The sequence below is a fragment of the Silurus meridionalis genome, chromosome 5 (genome assembly GCF_014805685.1).
Source record: "Silurus meridionalis isolate SWU-2019-XX chromosome 5, ASM1480568v1, whole genome shotgun sequence".
Lineage (NCBI taxonomy): Eukaryota > Metazoa > Chordata > Actinopteri > Siluriformes > Siluridae > Silurus > Silurus meridionalis.
In genome coordinates, this window is record NC_060888.1 from 4,912,342 (window position 1) to 4,933,184 (window position 20,843).

Sequence of the window (20,843 nt, forward strand, 5' to 3'; positions counted from 1 at the left end):
TGTTGTGGTGAGTTCGAGTCAGGAGTTTCTTCCATCATTTATTCCTCTCAAAATGATCTGCTTGTTGTTGAACTGACGCTGAAGTGTCTGTTTGTGGTAAATAGATACCACCAAGTAGCAATCAAAACAAATTCTACACAGTGTGTGGACTCTACCCTGATTGGTGGCTTTGAAATGTAGCGAAGTTAAAGTTAAAGTCTCCCCGAAGGGAAATACTTTAGTAAAGTATAGATATGTAAAAAAAAAAAAAAAAGACTTCTTTCTTACAGACTTCTTACCCATGATCAGAACCAGATCTTATTTCAAGTTCTAGTGCATCATTTATAACCTGCAACCTGCTAATGCTTTTTTTAAATCGATGCATCACATCACTAACTTTTATGGCAATGCACCGGTGCGAGAATCCTGAATCTCACCGTCCCTACTGCGTCCTCGTTCACAGGGACGTGTAGGCCGGACACTAGACATATTCAAAAGCAGATAATAAATGGACACTGTCCCTTTAAGGAGATGTTTATTGAATATTTATGGAAGGAGTCTCCAATGTCAGTGATTTGCAAGGTTTTTTCCTCATTGGGGAAAAAGTGTTCAGGAGGAAGGACTTATTTCTGCTTTCTCGACAACATGACATGACAGCAATATATATTGGAGAAAAACAAGGCTGGTGATGAAACGACTGTTTATACATTTACGGTAAACATAAGCATGAAGTGCTAGCTATTAAAAATTGCTTACATTTTATTCATAGAGGTGTACGAGAGAAAATGGGACGTGGTTGTGGAGAAAAATAATCCACAATGTCGACTAGTTTTCTATAAGAGCATTTTTTTTTTTCATTAAACGCACTGAAGCATTTAAACAGCTAAATTGCCTCAGTGATCAAATGTATATACAGCAGCTGTTACCGGTTGCTTTGAAAAGAGGAACAAGCATTTCCCTAGAAAGCAGTGTGAAACTATTGCATCATTATTATTATCAAATGCTGTGATTTATAGGTCCATCAAAGACTTCAACTAGACATGTTGAAAAGGTCTATTTGTTTCAGGGGAAGTGGCAGTCCAGTGGTTAAGATGTTGATCAGAAGGTCGTGAGTTCAGATCCAAGCACCACCAAGCTGTCATTTTTGGGCCCTTAAGCAGGGCTCTTACCCCTCAACTGCTCAGTTGTGTAAATCAGATCATTGCAAGTTGCTCTGGTAAATGTTTCAGTTTTGGTCGATGGCTTTAGCTTTCTTTCTATAATACTATACTACAATCCCAAAAAAAACAATGCTGAGAAACATCAGCGTGCCCTCCAGTCAAAAGTAACTCTCAGAGTAAGATTTTCTTTTTGGTCCGACCCCCTGAGAGCCGCTCCTCCCCGAGACAACGTCATCATTATCTTCATGCTTTTTGCTGAGCACCTGAAAACTCTTGCCTCTAGTCTGGGGCTTTTTCCTCTCCCTCCCTTTTTCCTTCTCCAGCTCTTTCTCGAGCTTCTTCCTCTCCTTCTCCTCCTCCTTTTCTTTCCTCTCCTGCATCCTTCTCCGCCGCCTCCTCTCTTTTGAACTCAGCTTCTCCTCCCCTTCGCTGAAATCCTGGATCACGATTTTGGGGATGGTGGATTTAGAAGGTGCTTCAGCCCTGAGTCGGTGAAACAGACCCCTGCGTTTGGGTTTGTCTGACTTTTGCCGTTCCGGTGGATCCTTGGGTATGGGGCTTTGGGTTTGTGTTTGTTTGGTGACGTCTGGTTCTTCTGCTTTGGCCGTTTGTGGGCATGACTCTTGTTTGATGCACTGGTGCGGATCTCTGAAAGTGTCCTCTGAGAGAATTGTAGGATAAGAGGTGTGCGAGCTGGAGGACCTCCGAAGGCGGAGCTGAGGGTTTGAGCCAGGGGGAGAATTTTTTATCGGGTTTGCCACAGTTGTATTATTTGTCCCTTTTTCCACGTCCTCTTCCTTGTCTGGACGTGGAGGCTCGGGATTACTCGATCCACTGGTCATGTCATGTTCTCCATGCTTAGGTGTGGAGGCTTCATTAACCTTCATTCTTTCTTCCTGTGTTGGGTCGGGTTCCTTTGGCATCTCTGATACTCCAGAATGCTCCATCAGTGTCTCTGATTGAACACAAGGTGAAGATTCTGCTTTTTCAGTCTCCTCTTGATCTACTGTGGAAATATTGCTACTTCTTTTTCCTTCTGTGTTTTCCCCTCGTCCATCACTAATCTGTTCCTCTTTCTGTATCTTTTCCGAATGCTCTCTTTCATCTGTATTAATTTCACTTTCACCTATCCCATGATCTTCCTCTTTAAGAGAGGCGGCTTGTTCCTCTGCATCCTCCTGATCTTCTAGAGTTTGTACGTCAGAATGCATTTTCTCTTCCTTTTCCAAATTTTGTTCAACATAAATTTTTTCTTCTTGTTGCTGCTGCTCATTTTGAGGCACATCTGCTTCATTTATGAGACGTGCTTTATGAATCTCTTCTTCATTATCACTATTTGCTTGTTTGCCTTCACACTGTGTTTCCTCTTCCTGTTCACTGCTGTTCGCCTTGATGTCATTTTCTTCAAGAATTTCCACTTCCTGGTCGATGCTGTTCACCTTAATGTCATTTTCTTCAAGAATTTCCACTTCCTGTTCACTGCTGTTCACCTTGATGTCATTTTCTTCAAGAATTTCCACTTCCTGGTCGATGCTGTTCACCTTAATGTCATTTTCTTCAAGAATTTCCACTTCCTGTTCACTGCTGTTCACCTTAATGTCATTTTCTTCAAGAATTTCCACTTCCTGGTCGATGCTGTTCACCTTAATGTCATTTTCTTCAAGAATTTCCACTTCCTGGTCGATGCTGTTTGCCTTAATGTCATTTTCTTCAAGAATTTCCACTTCCTGTTCGATGCTGTTCGCCTTAATGTCATTTTCTTCAAGAATTTTCACTTCCTGTTCACTGCTGTTCACCTTGATATCATTTACTACAAGAATCTCCACTTCCTTTTTGCCATAATTCGCCTTGCTGTCATTTTCCTGCAGTATTTCCACTTCCTGTTCCATACTGCTTGTCTTTATTTCCTGTTGTTCCTGTATTTCCACTTTCTGTTCACTACTCTGTGCTTTTATTTCCTGGTCCTTTTCATTGTTCTTACAAATTGCTTCATCTTCAGTGCTGCCCAGATGAATGTCATCCTCTTGTTCTTTGCTATTTGTCCCTATTTCCTCTTCCTGTTTTATACTAACCACTTGCATTTCCTGTTCATGTTTACTGTTTATTTCAATTTCCTGCTCCTGTTCACAAGTGCCGATGTGGATTTTCTGTTCCTGTGTGTCATCATCTACCTCAACTTCTGCTTCCTGTTGAGCAGTTTTCATCTCCTGTTCATGTGTATTCGTATTGGGTTGTACCTCCTCTTCATGTTTGTTGTCAATTTCCTCCTCTTGTTGATTTCTGTTCTCCTGTGTATCCTCTTCAAGTTTGTTTATCGCATCCTCCTCTTCCTCTTGTTGTCTTCCAGCCTCTGGTTGGTCTGGTGTTGAAATGTCTGCATCCTGGTCCTCACTGGGAGTCTGTACTTGCTTTTCTTCAACTTGTCGTGTCTTAATGCCACGAAGTTCTTCTATTTCCTGTTGACCTGGTTGTAAATGATCTTCCTTCAAACTGGGAGATGTCCTTGTTTCTGTGTCAGTTGAGTCATTTTCCTCCTCCTCGAACACAACGTCACTTTGATCTAACAACTCAGGACCCGACTGTGTTTCCGTAGCTGCTACACGCTGTGTGTTTGGGTCTACGATACATTTTTTCTGTAAGTGTGTACTAAACTCCTGCGATGTCTTGTCCGTCCTCGCCCGCAGCTCTCCGGCTACACCGCACACGCTCGCCCTCCTCTTCTCTTCATCGTCACTGTCCTGTTTTGAGAACCCTCGCCCTTCCCAGTCTTCAGTCTCTACTTTACTCCCTCTCTTCCTCCATTTTTTACGAAGGATTGCCGGGGAGAGAGACGAGTGCGAACGCATCACAGAAACACTCAGGTTCACGCCCAGTCTCTCCTTCTTTATGTTTTCCTTCTCTTTTTCTTTTCCTTTCTCCCATATCATGTGGTATCCATGGCATCGACTGCGTGGGTCAAAGGTCGAGCCTGGACGCTCTTTCCGCCATTTCTCTAACTGCTTTTCCGTCTGACGCTGGAGCTCTGCCAAGGACAGGGGTACCGAACACACCTGAGAAAATGAGGATTGTATTATTAGTAATCATTTCTTGAAATTCCCTTTTGGCTAAGTGTAAAACATGCAACATGGGAAGTGGAAGCTCAGTGGTTAAGATGTTGGACTTAAGTTGCAAGTAATCTTGATTTATACATATATATAAAATCTGAAATAGGTGCGCACCACGTTGACCTTGGTTTTCCTGAAATCTGGCAACAAGATTGTGGTTATTATTATGTGTGGTTTTTTTTTCTCCCTCCTATTTAGAAAAAGCATGCATCTGTAGGCATGGTAAGTCGGTTGAGCCAATACCCCACTCCAGTTACTCACCTCTTGAATGAAGGTGTCAGCGTGTTCATTTTGAACACACCCCCTAACTGACCGCAGTCTCTCCAGCGTCTCCATCTGGCCCTCACACTCTTTCCGTTGTCGAGCCTCCCCCAAACATCGTCGCACTAAAACCACAGCCACCTGAAACAGCACACGTACACCTGCAACACACACAGATCAGTCACACACATATCAATCGCTTCGTAAAGTATGTAATATGTATAGTCAAATCATCTCTCACCATTGCAGAAGAAGAGGTCCCAAACTCTGAGCAATGTGTTGAAGGGCAGGTGGCGGCTATACAGGCACATCAGCCAATCGGTGGCAAACATAAGAGGCTCCACCCCCTGTCTCTGCATGTGTTTATATGCAGCTGGACACGTCCTCTTTAGCACGCTGAAGAGAATTGCAGCGTCAAACAGAACTCCTTCCTGTGGAGACAGAAAGGGCAGTGGACAATAAAGACTGACTTTTTCTCCCCATGTGTGCTGTGCCTGTTTGTAGTTCTGCCATACCAGTAGGGGGCTGTAGTAGCCAGGGAGGTAGAGTTCGCTGATCTGTACCAAACACCAGAACGCTTCCTGTCATTGAATACACAGTTTACACAAGTTGTATTAGCGGTTAATTAAATTGATATACATAAATATCCTCAGGTGACAAAGTAGCGAAAGTCTAAGGTTTTGGCCCACATCAGGAGTAACTATAACTGCTTCAGTGCACCTCAGTAGAGACTCCTACGACGCCTGGCTGGGACAATCGGATATCGGCAAAAATCCATACCGATAGTTTTTCCAGCTGCCGGTCCGCTGTCATTACTCTAGAGGCGAATCACTGACGCCATGTGCCGTTTGTTTTTACACGTGAGATGGTGCGCTGCATGGAGAGCACTATATTATATTTGTTATTTATAATTAATTAATTCTATCATTATATTCATTAATTACTATATTCATATTTGTTTCCTTTAGCACATTTTTATGATTCTGTACCATTTTTATTTCTCTAATAAAATTCAGTACTATTTTACATGTGTTAAGTTTAGCTAGGTTTTTTTTTTTTTTTTTTATCCAGTATTCATTTTAGAAACTATCAGTTGATCGGTTATCAACACATACGATCAAGCCTAGCTATAGGTATTGAAAAAGCCACGATTGACCTCTAAACCTTAGTATAGAAAATTAGGAAAATGTCCCATAGATGTTTTATGAATGTGAAAACCATATCATGTGCTTTTCATCCTCAACTAAAAACCGGCATGGAATACACAGTTTAGAAGTTGTATTAGCATTTAATTAAAATGACATACATAAATACCCTCAGATGACAAATTAGAAGACGCCTAAGGTTTTGGAACTAACTAAAGCTGCTTCAGTGCACCTAATTAGAGGTCGACTGATTAATCGGTTTTGCTGATTAATTGGCACAGAGAGTTGATATGCTGATATCGGCAAAAATCCATACCGAGTTTTATCTAAACCATCATCTGCAATAATTTGCCACCAATATGTACGTACACAATTATACTTAAAGCTAGGTTATAGGTCCTGCTGAAATGTACCTCCATAGGCATGTTCATTAGTAGCACTGCAGCCACCGGACCCTGCGCCTGGCAGTACCCTTCATCAGGCCGAAACTCGGTGTACGCTTTCAGAACCTGCAACAAGCCCTGCTGACTTCTCACATGAAAGCAGAAACAAAAAAACAGAAATGTATATTAGCTTCATGGGAACCCCTGCTGAATACATCCAAAGAGGTTAAAACCCAGGCTCTTAGACCAGAGCATGTTAAATTGATGTAAGTGAATCACTCAAACTGAAATATATATCAGGAAACTGGGTCCAAGAATTCTGAAATGTCTATCTTGTTTTGAAATTTTGAACATATATAATAAGGTGTAGTTTTCTGGAAAGAATTTAGTAGTGGTACAGAATCAATATTTTTTTTTAGCAGTTCAATAAGCAAAGCCTGAGTTTTGACAGTTCGTACAGTAGCTTGTACAAATAAGCTGGACAGAATGAGTGTTTAGAAGTGAGACATATAATAAGAATGCTTTTACCCAAAGCTGTCTTCAGATTGAAACATCTCATGAAACGGAAACTGCCGATCTGTGTCTCTCTTAATGACATCAATCCAGCTTTGCTGACCTGGTGATGACTCCAGAGTCTTACAACGAGAAATAAATAGATGGATGAAACACAAAAAAAGAATCTTTCTAACTCTGTCAACTGATGGCTGGTTTTTTTTTTACTGGCTAGTTGATGTTGTCTGATCTTAAACCATTTCCATTGTTTGTATGCTAGTCCATACCTGTATGCTAACTCAAACCTGGTAAATAAAATTTAAGCAATTCAATTTAGTTAAATGACAAAAGTGGAAGCAAATGTTTTGTTACCACCTGTGACATACAGAATATTTTTGGATGACTAACTACAAATTGGTTACTTTCTAGAAATTTAAGAAATTTAAATAAAAAAATTCAAGGTTCTCCCAAAGATATCCACTAAACAGTGAAGCTTGGCAATAATTCCAACTCATCCTGACCAAGTATTCATATATCATATCATAGTCCCAGCTCATATGAGTTTTATTCGGTTTCTCCAGACTCCTGAGGCCTACAATATTCAATGTTAGGTCGATCAGAGAATTGAAATCTCCCATAGGTGTAAATGAATGTGTTCATGGCAAGCTGAGATGGACTGGTTAGCAGTGAAAAGTAAGTCCAGGCCGGGGGTCTCCAAACTGCAGTCCACTATTAGTTATTAATAGAGGTTGAGATAGTTGATTTCTGGAAGTATCAGCTGTCGGCAAAAATCCATAACCATTCTTCTTCCTGTCCTCAGACATTTCAAGAGTTGCCTTTAGAGGCAAATCACTGATACCGCTTGCTGTTTGTTTGTTTACACGTGAGACTGTGCGCTGCACGAAGAGTGCTATATTTATCATTACAATGTATTTATTATATAATTATATTTATTAATTAATATATTCATATTTATCTCATTAAGAACAATGTCATGATTCAGTGCTGTTTTTTTTTTTTTTTTTATAAAGTTATATTTTACATGGAGTGTTTTTTTTTTTTTTTTTATCCAGTCTCCATTTAAAAAATATCGGTTGATAATTGGTTATCGGTATCAGTAAAATCCACTATACGACCTTATTAACATAGCCTAATTATTTGTTAGAGTTACCCACCAACAATATAATAATAATAACCAACCAAAATAATAATCTAATCTAGCGTTAGGAGGAATAATATATACATTTAAAATTATGCTAAAATCTCCACAATAATACTGGTATTCACTCTAATTCTCTATAATTTTTCACAGAAAAAGTTTGGGGCCCCCTGGTCTAGGCCGTTATATAATATATTATTATTGTAATTATATGTCATTATAAAAATTTAGAATTTTCAAGAATATCGATAACTAAACATCTGGAATAATGTACAGAGAGACAGTGATTATTTTCTTTTGTCCTTTTTTTACTTAACATATTCACTCACTTTGTAGAGATTTTCATTATTCTCTTTCCTCTGTTTCGCTCCACAAAGCAGGGGCCAGCACTTGATCCTGACAGATGCTGGGATGCCCTTCTGACACTGAGCTTTAATCTGTAGTCAAAAGAGGATGGTGATGATGATGATGGTGGTGATGATGGTGATGGTGATACATTTTTGTATTCTCTCCCCATTAACATACCTTACTGTGCTTCTTCTCTAGTACCTGATCCCATTGGCTCATAAGGCTTATCCATTTCATTTCACGGTGTCTCACCAACTCAGGACAGGGATCATCACTGCTGGGGACACAAGTACAACATGTAAGCAAGAGTGAAAGGTTCAAGTATGTGTAAAGAAAAGTATTACTCAGTATTCAGTATTACTAAAAGGAAATTCATTTTGCCTGTATATGGTCTGGCAAAAAAATATTTGTGGTATTAGGATTATCTATTGAAATAGACAATACACAAGGATGTTACCGTATGTCTTTTTTTACACATGCAAACCAAACACATAAGCTGTTAACAAGATGCTGATAACAAGATATCGGTGAAAACACTGACACTATTTCAAATCTATAACAAACCTATCATAATAATGACATTACAAATACTTTGAGAAATCTATAGCAATAATAACAACTCACAAATTAATTAAAACAATGACATTGTTGCCAGTGACAGCAATATTGTTTTAAAATAAGAAAGCACACCAATTTTAGAAATGAAAATCTAAAATGAAAATGTGTCAAACAATTTGTTTAAACCGTATAGATGTCTATTAAATAATACACCAATATGTTCTACAAATACGAGGTGGTATAAAAAAAATAACATTTTAAGGCTAATTTTGTAACACGCCAACAGATGGCAGCACAAGGCTGCACGCACAGTCACAGGGAGCACCGACCTTCATAAGTCAGTGTGCCAAAATACGTCCTCCTGTGTACATCAGGAGCTGTGCAACTGGTGCTATTCTGACATGTGCGTGAACAGCAAGTTAGAACAAAGAGCAAACAAGAAACTTTGCATGAAAGTAGGCAAATCTGCCATAGAGACGTTTGACAAGGTTTAACAAGTTTATGGTGATGCTGCAGAAAAACATCACTGAAATACGACGAGAGATTTGGAAGACCTTCAAGAAGCTCAATGAAAATGTCGAAAACATTCAGCAACTCGTGCATGATGATCGTCGGAGCCCACCCTTGAACACCCACCCTACTCGGCAGATACTACCACGTATACAGTATATTTACATACACACACTGCACTGGTTTGCAATGCTTTACCACCAAACTCAGCTGAACATTTAATGTGACATGAATTCTCAGGTCTCCTGCTGTTTGGTTCTATTTTTCTCAACTCTGTAGTATTTTTACAGCATTTACTGTAGCATTGCTCCTCTACAACTCCAGGGTCTCTGAATCAGTCCTGCTCTCTGTATCCTTCTGGATTTCCTCTGGGTTTTGTGATTTTCTTCAAACTTCTTAGTGAATTTACAAATTAGTTATTCTAAGTTAAAGCAAACATGCTGTTTGTTTCAAGTCACACAGGAATACACAAATGTGGCACGTTCACATAAAGGAACAAGTGCACGTCAATGGGTATGCCTAAGTCTTTCTAATAAAGATAACTAATGACTTGAATGCTGTAATATTTCAGCTGTTTGTTCTGTATACCCAAATCCCAAGATGAAAAGTACGCAACACAATCAAACGTGGGTCATTATGGTGGAAGGTATACGGCATTCAGTTTTGGTTGTACAAAGGATATCAGTAAATTTTCCTCAAAAATGAAAATGAAAGGATCTGTTGCTTTTGTCCACAACAAGGCAACAGGTAGCATTTAAATGTAAGTCCCTGAGATTCTCACAGTACAGAGCACAACTGTCATAATAAACATACTCACACACACAACAGGAAACCACATACTGACAGGGCCAATATCACCATGGTAATGTGGCAGGATGTTGAGAGCAACAGCAAAAGTAATGGAAGGTGACAGTTGAGAATGATTTTTACAAATGTACTTTATTGAACACACTCACTACGCTGACCACTCAGTTTCTGCACTTCGTGTGTGTGTGTGTGTGTGTGTGTGTGTGTGTGTGTGTGTGTGTGTGTGTGTGTGTGTGTGTGTGTGTGTGTGCGCTTGGTACCTGTCATTATTCGTGTCTCCATTAACAAGCAGGAATCCATAGCGGTCTGTTTTGGCTTCTGAGGAGCCGGAGGTGCTCTCTCCATCTTCTTTCTGGTCTGAACAGAGAGACATCACCTGAAAGAAAGAGACTTTCAACTCACGAGCAAAACTTATGCGGATATTAATGATTTTCTTCACAGTAATGGCAGAGCTGAGTTTCGACACACCTAAACCTCACATCCTCTGCATCATTTCCCCTGTTGTAGAGTGTGTGCTTGTTTGTCGTGAGGTATATGCCTTAATTATAGGGAAATGGAAGACGAAAATGAAAAGTGAGAAAAGAAAAGCATACCGTTACTTACCTTGGATGTACTGCTATAAGGTGCAATTGTGCTGCTATAGGAGGGAAGATAGAACTGAAAAAAAAAAAAACGACTTCCGCTGTAGTGGTTGAGTGTGTGTGTGTGTGTGTGTGTGTGTGTGTGTGTGTGTGTGTGTGTGTGTGTGTATGAACTTGTGCTGCACATAATGGAGGAAAGTTCACAAACAATCTGTGATTAAAAGATGACAGAAGGTAACCAGTCTAAAACTGGTGCATGTCTACGATCGGATGCTCACCTGTTTGTTTGTTTGTACAGTTTTTATTTTTATATGAACAATTTATTTGCTCTAACACACATTTACTGTACTGTTCATTAGTACACTGTCACTGTATTTATTGTCTGATTGTGTTCTGTAGTTTGCACTAAATATTGTTACACATGTTCACTGCATGTAGTTAGTTTTGTGTTATGTTGGTTTTAATTGATGTTTTTCAAGTTCGTTTATTGCCATTTTACAGGCACATTGCAGTACATGTGCAATTTAGTTCTCGTGTATTTCTCATGATCAGCTTTAGTCACAAAACAACACAGTAGTTATACGAAATAGAATACATAAATAGACATTCTGATTAAAAAATATCATAGGTCGAGACATTGCCTACCCTACCCAGGAGTCTTAAAGAATGGTGATCAGTATGGGGTAGTATACTGTAATTTAATAATTATCAAATCACAGTACATTATTAAGCAAAACAGAGCCATTTACACTATCTTAAGTGTTGTGTGCTGTAGTGTTTCTTCATCATTTATAAAGCCTGGATAGCATCGTAGTATATCAGGTAGCAATGTAAGGATTCTTGGTTTGTTCCTGAGCTCGTTTAGTGTCTGTTAGGTTAGAATAAGGTCAACTTCAAGGTGTGTCTGTAGCTCCTCAGAGACTTCTGGTCGTACAAAGGTAGATGTTTGATTCCAGATGCTAAATGTTTTTATTAAAGGCTGCCTCATCTCAAATCAGGTCAACCAGGTCTGTGTGGAGTTGCACTTTCCTGCTTAGGTCTGTATGAGTTTCCTTCCCCCCACCAAAAGAAACGTGCCAGTAGGTGGTTTGGCTATACTACATTCCTCCTACATGTGAATAAGTGCTCTGTTATGTCATATGCTGATTTCTGATTAACTATTGTGCTATTTGGGGTGAGTTTCAACCTTTTGCCCAGTTTTTCTAACCTACACTCCAGATCCAGCGAAACCCATTCATTATTTGTTAAAGATCATCAAATACGGTGTATAGTCAGTAACTACAACATAAAGTGTTATACAAGGAATGGAGGGGAATGACATGGCCCCATGGGTGGGTTGGATGGAGCCTCAAAAAGATTTTTAAAAAGTATGAAGTATTCATACTAAATAATGCAATAAAATTTCTTTGAATTTCAGCGAATAGCAACATTTGTTGTATTATTTCTGAATACCAGCAACAAATCAATAGTGTAATGTAAATTTTATTTACTTGTGTCATAGATATGGTGTGTGTGTGTGTGTGTGTGTGTGTGTGTGTGTGTGTGTGTGTGTGTGTGTGTGTGTGTGTGTGTGTGTGAATAAAACACAAGTAAGTGGACGTTATAGCAATCGTTAACATAGAAGTGGTGTGTTATCAGCTGATTATGTTTGGATACAAGCACATATGAAAAGATTTTGGTTATAAATAAATAAATAAAAATGTATTACAGTTGCATATAGTGTTGTGGAACACCAATAAGCTGAGTTCCTGTCGTCATTTAAAGCACTACTGCAATACATTTACATTTGTGGCATTTAGCAGACGCCCTTATCCAGAGCGACGTACAAAAGTGCTTTGTCATACAATCATACAATCATACAAATAATTACATTCCTTCAGAAAATCTACTTTGTCTCCAATTTGTCTCTTATTTGCCTCTATTGGTGGAGTGGACACTATTGTTATAGTACATTTGTGTACTGAATAGCCAGCCCTAATGAGAAAAGAGTCTTGGGCAAAATGTAGCTTATGGCTCATTATTTATTCGGTTGTTTGATTTACATGTCATGTTCCAGCCATATTCATCGAATATGCAAGAACACTTGCAGTGCTTATTTAGTAAGCTGGAGAAAAGTGGCAGATTGTGTGGTTTTCATACATAAACTTCGTCAAGGTAAAAAAAAAATGTAATATGTCTTTGCTATTAGCCTTACTGTACTGCCAAATGTAAAAAAGTGTTAGTGGACACATGAGGAAATTAACACTTGTCATATAGTTACTGTCGATAAAATGTGTTGCATGCCAACATACAGCCACCTGGCGCTCACTAGCGTGAATAATGCTTCCTCGAGTGGGGTCACTTCAGCTTTCTATGCTGGCCTAAACACTACCTTGATTAAATCTGTTGCTTTTAAAAATCAGATTTCAAGTTGGTGACTTTGCACATAACTAAACACCATAACGTGTATGACATATTACTAGTATACACATTATATGATTTAATTATTACAAATGTAATGAAAATGGAAATCAACTCACTATTATTCAGTATCATAGCAAGATTTATCAATGCATAGTTTAAAACTGCAAGTGCAACAAGTGCATGAAATTGACATAGACAGAATTGGTCATTTTAAAAATTAAACACTGTGTTGTGAATAAATGAATACATGATCCACAGCCTGGTACTGGTCTGCAGCACGGCGGTTGGGGACCCTGATAAATTATGTTATGTTATGTTATGTTATGTTATGTTATGTTATGTTATGTTATGTTATATTTTTCTAAATGTAAAATGTATATTTGTAAATGTTTTGCCTCTGTTAAGCTGCTGTATGACAATGTCCATTGTAAAAAGTGCTATTGAAATAAAATAGGTAGTGAACTGCTAATGTAAATTATAATATATTATATTATATTATTTTATGTTTTTGTAAATTTAACATTTTTATACAAAATCTAAATTTTCTAAAGCTATAGGACAATGGCTAATATTAAAGCACTATACAAATAAAACTGGTAGAGGAAATTTTTTTACTATATAATGTATAGTCATAATCCATTTACTTTTGTAAAAATGCTATGGGACATTAACCATTATTAAATGTGCTATAGAAATGTAAATAAAATAAAATTTAACTGAATGGGGAACTAGTAGTTTAACGGTTAAGGCTCTGGGTTATCGGAGGGTCGGTGGTTCAAGCTCCAGCAGCATCACACTGCCATTGTTGGGCCCTTGAGCAAGGCCCTTAGCCCTATTTGCTCCAGGGGTGATGTATCACAGCTGACACTGCAAGTGTAAAGACTATCACTGTGCTGTGATGTAGATGTGACAAATAAATGCGTCTGTTATCTATAAATCTAATAATAGCGACGATTTGATGAATATGCTAATTAGCCTGAGTATGACGTCATCCGGAGACTTGCGACATGAAGTAGCTACATAGCCCCTGAAACCAACAGGGCGGCTAAGATGGCAGCCATTTGAGTGACAACCGACGAGTTTCAGAAGATGGTAAAATATATATAAATATATATATATATATTTTTTTTTACAACGAACTAATATAAAAACACGTGGACATGCACACGCCACGAGAGCGCGCGCTTTTTTCCCCCCCTTCCTCAACCACCCCTCCCTCTCACATCTCAGCGGTGTGTCACGTGACGCGACCGGAAGCGTTTATGTGAGCGGCGCGCGCTGACTCCCGCGCGGGCGCTGCCATTTGCTCTTTTCTTCGCAACGCGTCGCGCGGAACAAGGAGCGTTAGCATGTAAGACCTGTCCTGGATTTGTAGTCTACATTTTTACCACGAAGTGTTCAGCTCTCACATAGAAATACATCATTTATCCCGGTAACGGAGATGACCGTAATGGCGTACATGTATTTCAGTAGTTTTCTTGTATTTTTTTTTTAGGCTAGGCGTTGTGTGTTAGCTACATCATTTAGCGTGGTATTAGCTTGGATGGAGCTTAGCATCTCAAGAAAATACTTCTCATAATTTTGGTTTATGTATATTTATGTAGTATTATTTAAACTATTTTGGGATGTTTTACTTGTTTGGCATGACGAACTAAAACGTTCGAGGCCTAGTGTATGTTTTTTGTTTTAGCGTAGAGCCTTTTGGTGTTAGCATAATTAGCGTGTTAGCATTATGGGAAGCTGGTTTTGTTCCAGTTTAAGCTGGAAAAGTGCGGGCACGGGCTGGAGGAGCTGGTCTTTATGATCGAGCCGTATCTGGTTTTAGTGTTAAAGGCCTATGATAGTTTTGATTCCGGCGTGTTTGCTGACATTCACACGCATTTACTAATCTGTGACTCTGCGTGAGCGCGCACGTTGCCTGTGACCGCGCACGTATGCACGCTGCCCACGGCCTGTAACGCTATTCAGTCAGTAATGCACAATATGAGGCCATGGAGCTTTTTAGGAAACTCTGATCCTGGATTTGGAGCTTAGGCCCCATTTGTGTGCGCTTTTTTTAACCCTCCCGCCATCTCTCTCCCCATCTATTTCTCTTCCTCCCTCTCGTCCCTCTCTTTCTAACAGAGTCCCGCTGCTGAGTCACAACTTATCACACACTCAACAATGGCAGAAAACGACCCACAGGTTCAGTTTAAGGTAAACCTCATACACTTCCTATTTTGGGTATTAAATTCTAATTTAAAATATTTGCATGATTGAAACACATCTATGTGAAGTTTTGTCTTTTAAGAGCAGATTGTTCAATCTTATAGCTACACAGGTTTCTGTCCCTGCTCCAAGCATGGGAATTTTCATCCAAGATCATTGTTTATTCCTTGGTTTTCTAATGGCAATGCTCAAATGTTTTCCATTTGCATTATTTGATGAGTTGTCAATTTGAAATGATGATTGGACTGTTTATGTAACTGTTTATCCACAGCTGGTTCTCGTAGGAGATGGAGGCACGGGAAAGACCACCTTTGTGAAGAGACACTTGACAGGAGAGTTTGAAAAGAAATATGTTGGTATGTAAGCCATTTGAATAACTCGAGTATTTTTACAAATCAGTGGGATGTTGTATCTCTGTGGTTAAGTTTCTAGGTTACTGATCTGAAGGTTGTGGTTTAAGCCCCAGCACCACCAAGCTGCTGTTGTTGGCCCTTGAGTAAGGCCCTTCTCTGCAGGTGATTTATGACTGACTCTGTTTACCACACAGGATAGCTTCTTGGCAAGCTTGAGATATGACCAGATAAAATGTCACTCTGCTGTCATGTACATGTGACAAATGCTCTTATTGCATGATGTCTTACTTAGCCATGGAGTTAAATGTAATAAATTAACTTGTGAAATGCTTCTAACTCAACTAATTCTCATGGTTTCCTGCAGCAACTCTGGGTGTTGAAGTGCATCCCTTGGTCTTCCACACTAACAGAGGCGCCATCAAATACAATGTGTGGGACACAGCCGGACAGGAGAAGTTCGGAGGCCTGAGAGACGGATACTACATTCAAGGTATTGTCCTTTCTTATGGTTTAGGAATGACTTGAGTTTTTAGCGCACACGTGTTGAAATGTGCTGTATGAACATCTTTCTTCTCTCGTCTCCAGCTCAGTGTGCAATCATTATGTTCGACGTGACCTCTCGTGTGACTTACAAGAATGTTCCCAACTGGCATCGTGACTTGGTGCGCGTGTGTGAGAACATTCCCATTGTGCTGTGCGGCAACAAAGTCGACATCAAGGACAGGAAGGTGAAAGCCAAGAGCATCGTGTTCCACCGCAAGAAGAACCTACAGGTATAGAACATATGCTGGTCAGCTCTGTCCTTGATTATTGTCAGTACTGAATATAGATTCAACTGTTGGATCATTGCTGTAGAACAGTGTTTTACTGTGTAGTTTTTTCTTTCTGTTCAAGTCCGGTGCATTTCTGAAAAGTGCCATTTTGTCCATTTTCATTTCAGTACTACGACATCTCAGCCAAGAGTAATTACAACTTTGAGAAGCCGTTCCTGTGGCTTGCACGAAAGCTGATCGGAGATCCCAACTTGGAGTTTGTGGAGATGCCTGCCCTCGCCCCACCAGAAATTGCCATGGACCCATCACTTGCTGCACAGTATGAGCATGACCTGAAAGTAAGTACACCCCTACCTTCTGAAATAGCACAATGATTAGACAATGTACTAACTTTTGAGTATGATTGAACACAAATAATCAAACTTGTTTGTCTTTTTAGGTGGCATCAGAAACAGCTCTCCCAGATGAGGACGATGATCTCTAACCTGTCACCCTTTAGACCTTTTTTCCTTGTGGCGTTGCTGGGTTTCCTCAGCAATTGGAGTTAGCCCCCTATTCCCCCCCACCCCTGATCTTCCTCAATTCCCCTTTTACTGTAACCCCCAGCGCTCAGATATTTTTATTTTTCAAAATGTTAAGTTTTTGTGTTTTCAGACTGAATAAACAGTGACGTGCTTGTTGACTTGTAGACATGCTCATGTTGACTCCACCATTCAGACTCGCTTTAGGACACATTCACGCGTTTACTTACAGACATGTGCATTACGCACTCATCAGCGCATGATCGAGTGTCGCAGTGCTTACTCTCCCTCTCTGTGTGGCGTTAAGCACTTGGAGAACAACTTTGAATAAAAACATTCTCAGTACACCTTGTGGCTCGTTCCTTTTATTTCATCAATACTACGTGTTTTCTTAAGGCTTTCTGCTGATGTAGGTATAGCTTTTTTGCCTTTGCAAATTACCTCATGGAATTTACCATTTCATCGGTAAGCATTAGAACCATGGAGGGCTTTGTAATATGCCTGCCACAAATAATCCTGAGTAACCACAGTTTATGCAAATCAGAATTGCCTGCTTATGAATGTCGCTGGTATTCTGTGTGTAGCTTTTGGAAGTATTTTTGCATATTGCATCTGTGAATGTGGACTTTAGGAGTTATCCTAACTGTATGTTCGTTTGGTAAATGCATCGTCTTGGTTTAATGTTTTGAGCCATTTATAGAGAGAGAATTAAAGCTTTAGATCTATTATGGAGTACATTTTTGGTGGAGCAAAAGAAACTCCACTTTCAATCTATATAATATTCCACTGTGTACCTGGGAAAACCATTTGATGTGTCAATGTCATAAATAAACAGGTTATAGAAGCGACTCTGATCCAGCCTGCTCCATAAATAATATCTGAACTTGATCACTGATCTCTTCCTGCATGAAAATATAAGGGCAATGCAAATTTGATATTTGTGTGAATATTATGTTGAAAAGTGCAATGACTGCATTTATTTGCCGGTAGAAACTTATCTTACCCGATTGGCAACTTTATTGAACTGCTTTTTTGTTTTGTCAGATCTGTTTCATATCTTGGGGGTAAAAAATGTTTTGTCTTGTTTTCACTAGATCCAGAAGCCCATTTCTAATGTAAGGAAAAGCATAAACTTTTTATTTACATTCTGACTTGCACTATAATAGCAAAAGTTTGTGGACACCTCCCCCTAAGGATTGGTAAATGCTTTTTAAACACAAATTCCACATTAACACCTGCATTTTCCTACCAATAAAAACCTTCACTCCCTGGGATGATGTTTTACTAGATTTTGGAGTGTTTGTGAGAATTTGCTTGATCATCCACAAGGGTGTTAGTAAATTCAAGTGCTGATGTAGGTGAGGTGTGAAGGCCTGAGGTGCACTAGTCTTCATTCCAATTCATTGTTCGATAGGGTTGAGGTCAGAGCTCTATCGCAGGTCCCTCAAGATCTTCCATGTCATCCTATGTAAAGCATACTTTCATAGAGCTGGCTTTGTGCACAGGGGTATTGTCATGCTGGAACAGGTTTTTGTCTCCTAGTTTACGTGGAGGGGCAAATTTTATGCTCTAAAGACATCCTATACAACTGTGTGTGTTCAGCTTCGTGGTAACAGTTTGGGAAGAAGGTGGAAAAAGTCAGGTGTCCCGATACTTTTTCCATTATATGGTGTATTTTTATCTCAAGTTGGTGTTTGGTATTTTCTACAGTCATCCCAAGCACCCAATTATTAATAAATTATAAAAAGACACTCCTTCATAACCTTGGTGTTGACTCATGACTCAAGCACGGTAATTGCTCTACTGTCTCTCCTAGCAACTCCTCTCTAACCGAACTTCACTTACATAAGTAAAAGTCTAATTACCAAACTGCAAAATGTACTCTATTACAAGTCAACAATTCCAATTTGACTTGAGTAAAAGTCTTAGAGTGTCTGATTTGAAAATACCATTTGATTTATATGGAACGTAGGCTCAAAGGTCCCTCGAACCCGGGACAGGTGATTTGTGAGGATCTATTTCCTTAAATACAAATCAAATAGTACACCTGAACACTGCACTAACCAAAATCAACACAACAACCACTTCAACATGCCAGAATGTAACAAGAATCAAACATCGGTCAAAAAAAAAAAATGAAGAAGTAAAGCAATCTTTCAAAACAGTATCTTTAATTAACAAATACAATTACAGTATCATGTCACAAAATAGAAGAACCTTTACTACTCAACGGACAAATAAAATGAAAGTAAATATCGACTTTTCTGCAGAATATATAAACCGATGAAGATGTAATTGGTTAATGGTCATTGTCAGAATATAGTGAAGTAAAAAGTACATATATTGAATTGTAAATGTAGTTGATTAGAGAGTAAATGTTGCTTATATTTTTATAACAAGAAGTAGAGTAACAAAGAACTACTTGTTTACTACTCAAGGTGAAGACCAAAAAATACTTTTCTGTGAGGAACCTCGCTAAATGCTAATAATGGAGGGGTTAGGAAAAAAAAGGCGGTAAAGGTTTGCCACGAGGGGGCGCTAAATCCCCTCATCTGATTTCGTTTTTCCACCGGCATGGTTCCGGTACGATTTATTACTGTAAATATCAATTGTTTTAGTTTTTTATACTGATAATGTGTTTCTGTTGTTGTAAAACTGTATTGCTTATGGTTCTTTTATGAAAAGATCATATGCATGATGTAGCATGTTACGGTCATAGTGAGAATAGATGGAGAGAGAACTTTATTGTCTTTGCCCAGTACAAGTACACATCAATAAACTGCATTTTGCAAGAAATGCTTTGTCTTATTGTCTCTAGATACAAAAGCCCATTTCTGACATGCAGTCAGAGTTCACATTCATCCCAAAATTGTTGAGGTTGAGGTCAAAGCTCTATAGCTGGCCTCTCAAGATCGTCCACTCTAACCCATATGTTCATATCATATATCTGTAAAGATCATACTGCACACTGAGAAATAGAAATTTACTGTCATTGTCTAGTAGAAGTACACGTCAATGATATGCACTTTGAAATGCATCTACCAGAAGGTTAACAAACTGCAGAGAAGGATGTAAATATATGTATAACAAAAATAATTAATTGACTACGGTCAGTGTAAATTGACCAAATAAGTGTAAGAATGTATGTATGTATGTATGTATGTATGTATGTAAGATGTATGTTAATCACAATTTCTTATATATAACAATATATAACTATATAACTATATATATATATATATATATATATATATATATATATATATATATATATATATATAGTACTATATATTAGTATAGACATACTGTATACACAAACACACACATACATTGCATTATTATTGCATTTGATAGATATATTTTAATTTCAGATACCAATTATACATTGTGGCTAAGCCTTTATTTTAAAAAAAGAAAAAAAAAAAACCCAAGTTTAAACCACCCTGGACCAGGTGGTGAAATGTGTTATGGTCCACTTGGGCTTTTATCAAGTTTCACAAAGTAGTTATTAAATATTTAGTAATCACAAAAAGCTTCAAATATCAGCTGATTTTAATGCTAAACTTACAGGTGTCTGCTGATCAGAAATTTAAGATGAAAAGGAAAAATCGCCCGAATCCTTCATCCAAATCAACAAATGTCTTAACACAAAAAGATCATGACCTAACCAGAGATCAGACCTGAGAATCTGCAAGTGGTCCTGATGTGAGGGAGAAAATACTCTTACAGTCTGAAGGCTCTAGAATGCTTTTGTAAGGAAGAGTGGGTCATTTTTAACCTAATAAACAAATGTTGTGTGATCTCTGTGTGTGTGATGAATAGCAGCTCTGTAAAGTGCTGTAATGGTTAATGTATTGGTGAACAAAATGAGAGGAAGGGGATTTATGTGTCAGTAGTAATAATGATTTCCATCACACACACACACACACACACACACACACACACACACACACACACACACACACACACACACAGACACACAAACACACTCAGTGAGAAAAAAAAAAGGAGAGGAAGAGGAATTATGTCAGTAGTAATAATGTAGTTCCTCTCTCTTACTCTCTCCCTCTCTCTTTTTCTCGCGCACACACACACACA

General features: G+C 38.7%; 2 protein-coding genes across 3 annotated transcripts; one reads left to right on the top strand and one right to left on the bottom strand.

The window, feature by feature from the left end:
- Window positions 1-497: 497 nt before the first annotated feature.
- On the bottom strand, window positions 498-10,553 carry tbc1d10c (TBC1 domain family, member 10C). Its single transcript, XM_046850440.1, has 10 exons — window positions 10,510-10,553; window positions 10,167-10,282; window positions 8,209-8,308; window positions 8,013-8,120; window positions 6,561-6,667; window positions 6,063-6,177; window positions 5,020-5,085; window positions 4,746-4,935; window positions 4,505-4,665; window positions 498-4,189 (listed from the first exon to the last, which is right to left on the bottom strand). The coding sequence occupies exons 2-10, from the start codon at window positions 10,277-10,279 to the stop codon at window positions 1,298-1,300; spliced, it is 3,852 nt and encodes a 1,283-aa protein (XP_046706396.1). The 5' UTR covers window positions 10,280-10,282; window positions 10,510-10,553; the 3' UTR covers window positions 498-1,297.
- Window positions 10,554-14,089: 3,536 nt separating this feature from the next.
- ran (RAN, member RAS oncogene family) lies at window positions 14,090-17,092 on the top strand. 2 transcript variants are annotated; one of them, XM_046850504.1, is made up of 7 exons: window positions 14,090-14,241; window positions 15,015-15,086; window positions 15,370-15,454; window positions 15,816-15,941; window positions 16,037-16,224; window positions 16,392-16,562; window positions 16,664-17,092. In XM_046850504.1, exons 2-7 carry the CDS (start codon window positions 15,054-15,056, stop codon window positions 16,706-16,708), a joined length of 648 nt encoding a protein of 215 aa, XP_046706460.1. In that variant the 5' UTR covers window positions 14,090-14,241; window positions 15,015-15,053; the 3' UTR covers window positions 16,709-17,092. The 2 variants fall into 2 exon arrangements, with proteins under 2 accessions (XP_046706460.1, XP_046706461.1); XM_046850505.1 differs by lacking the exon at window positions 14,090-14,241 and adding an exon at window positions 14,301-14,322.
- Window positions 17,093-20,843: the final 3,751 nt, after the last annotated feature.

What these genes read in the sequence shown, in the direction of transcription:
- tbc1d10c (XM_046850440.1), bottom strand. Translation starts at nt 10,279, where the DNA reads ATGTCTCTCTGTTCAGACCAGAAAGAAGATGGAGAGAGCACCTCCGGC. An exon ending in GGAGACACGAATAATGACAG is followed by an intron (nt 8,309 to 10,166) that starts GTACCAAGCGCA and finishes TTGTGTCCCCAG; the next exon opens with CAGTGATGATCCCTGTCCTG. An exon ending in GGACCTCTTCTTCTGCAATG is followed by an intron (nt 4,666 to 4,745) that starts GTGAGAGATGAT and finishes TGTGTGTTGCAG; the next exon opens with GTGTACGTGTGCTGTTTCAG.
- ran (XM_046850504.1), top strand. Translation starts at nt 15,054, where the DNA reads ATGGCAGAAAACGACCCACAGGTTCAGTTTAAG. An exon ending in ACCCACAGGTTCAGTTTAAG is followed by an intron (nt 15,087 to 15,369) that starts GTAAACCTCATA and finishes GTTTATCCACAG; the next exon opens with CTGGTTCTCGTAGGAGATGG. An exon ending in AGTATGAGCATGACCTGAAA is followed by an intron (nt 16,563 to 16,663) that starts GTAAGTACACCC and finishes TTGTCTTTTTAG; the next exon opens with GTGGCATCAGAAACAGCTCT.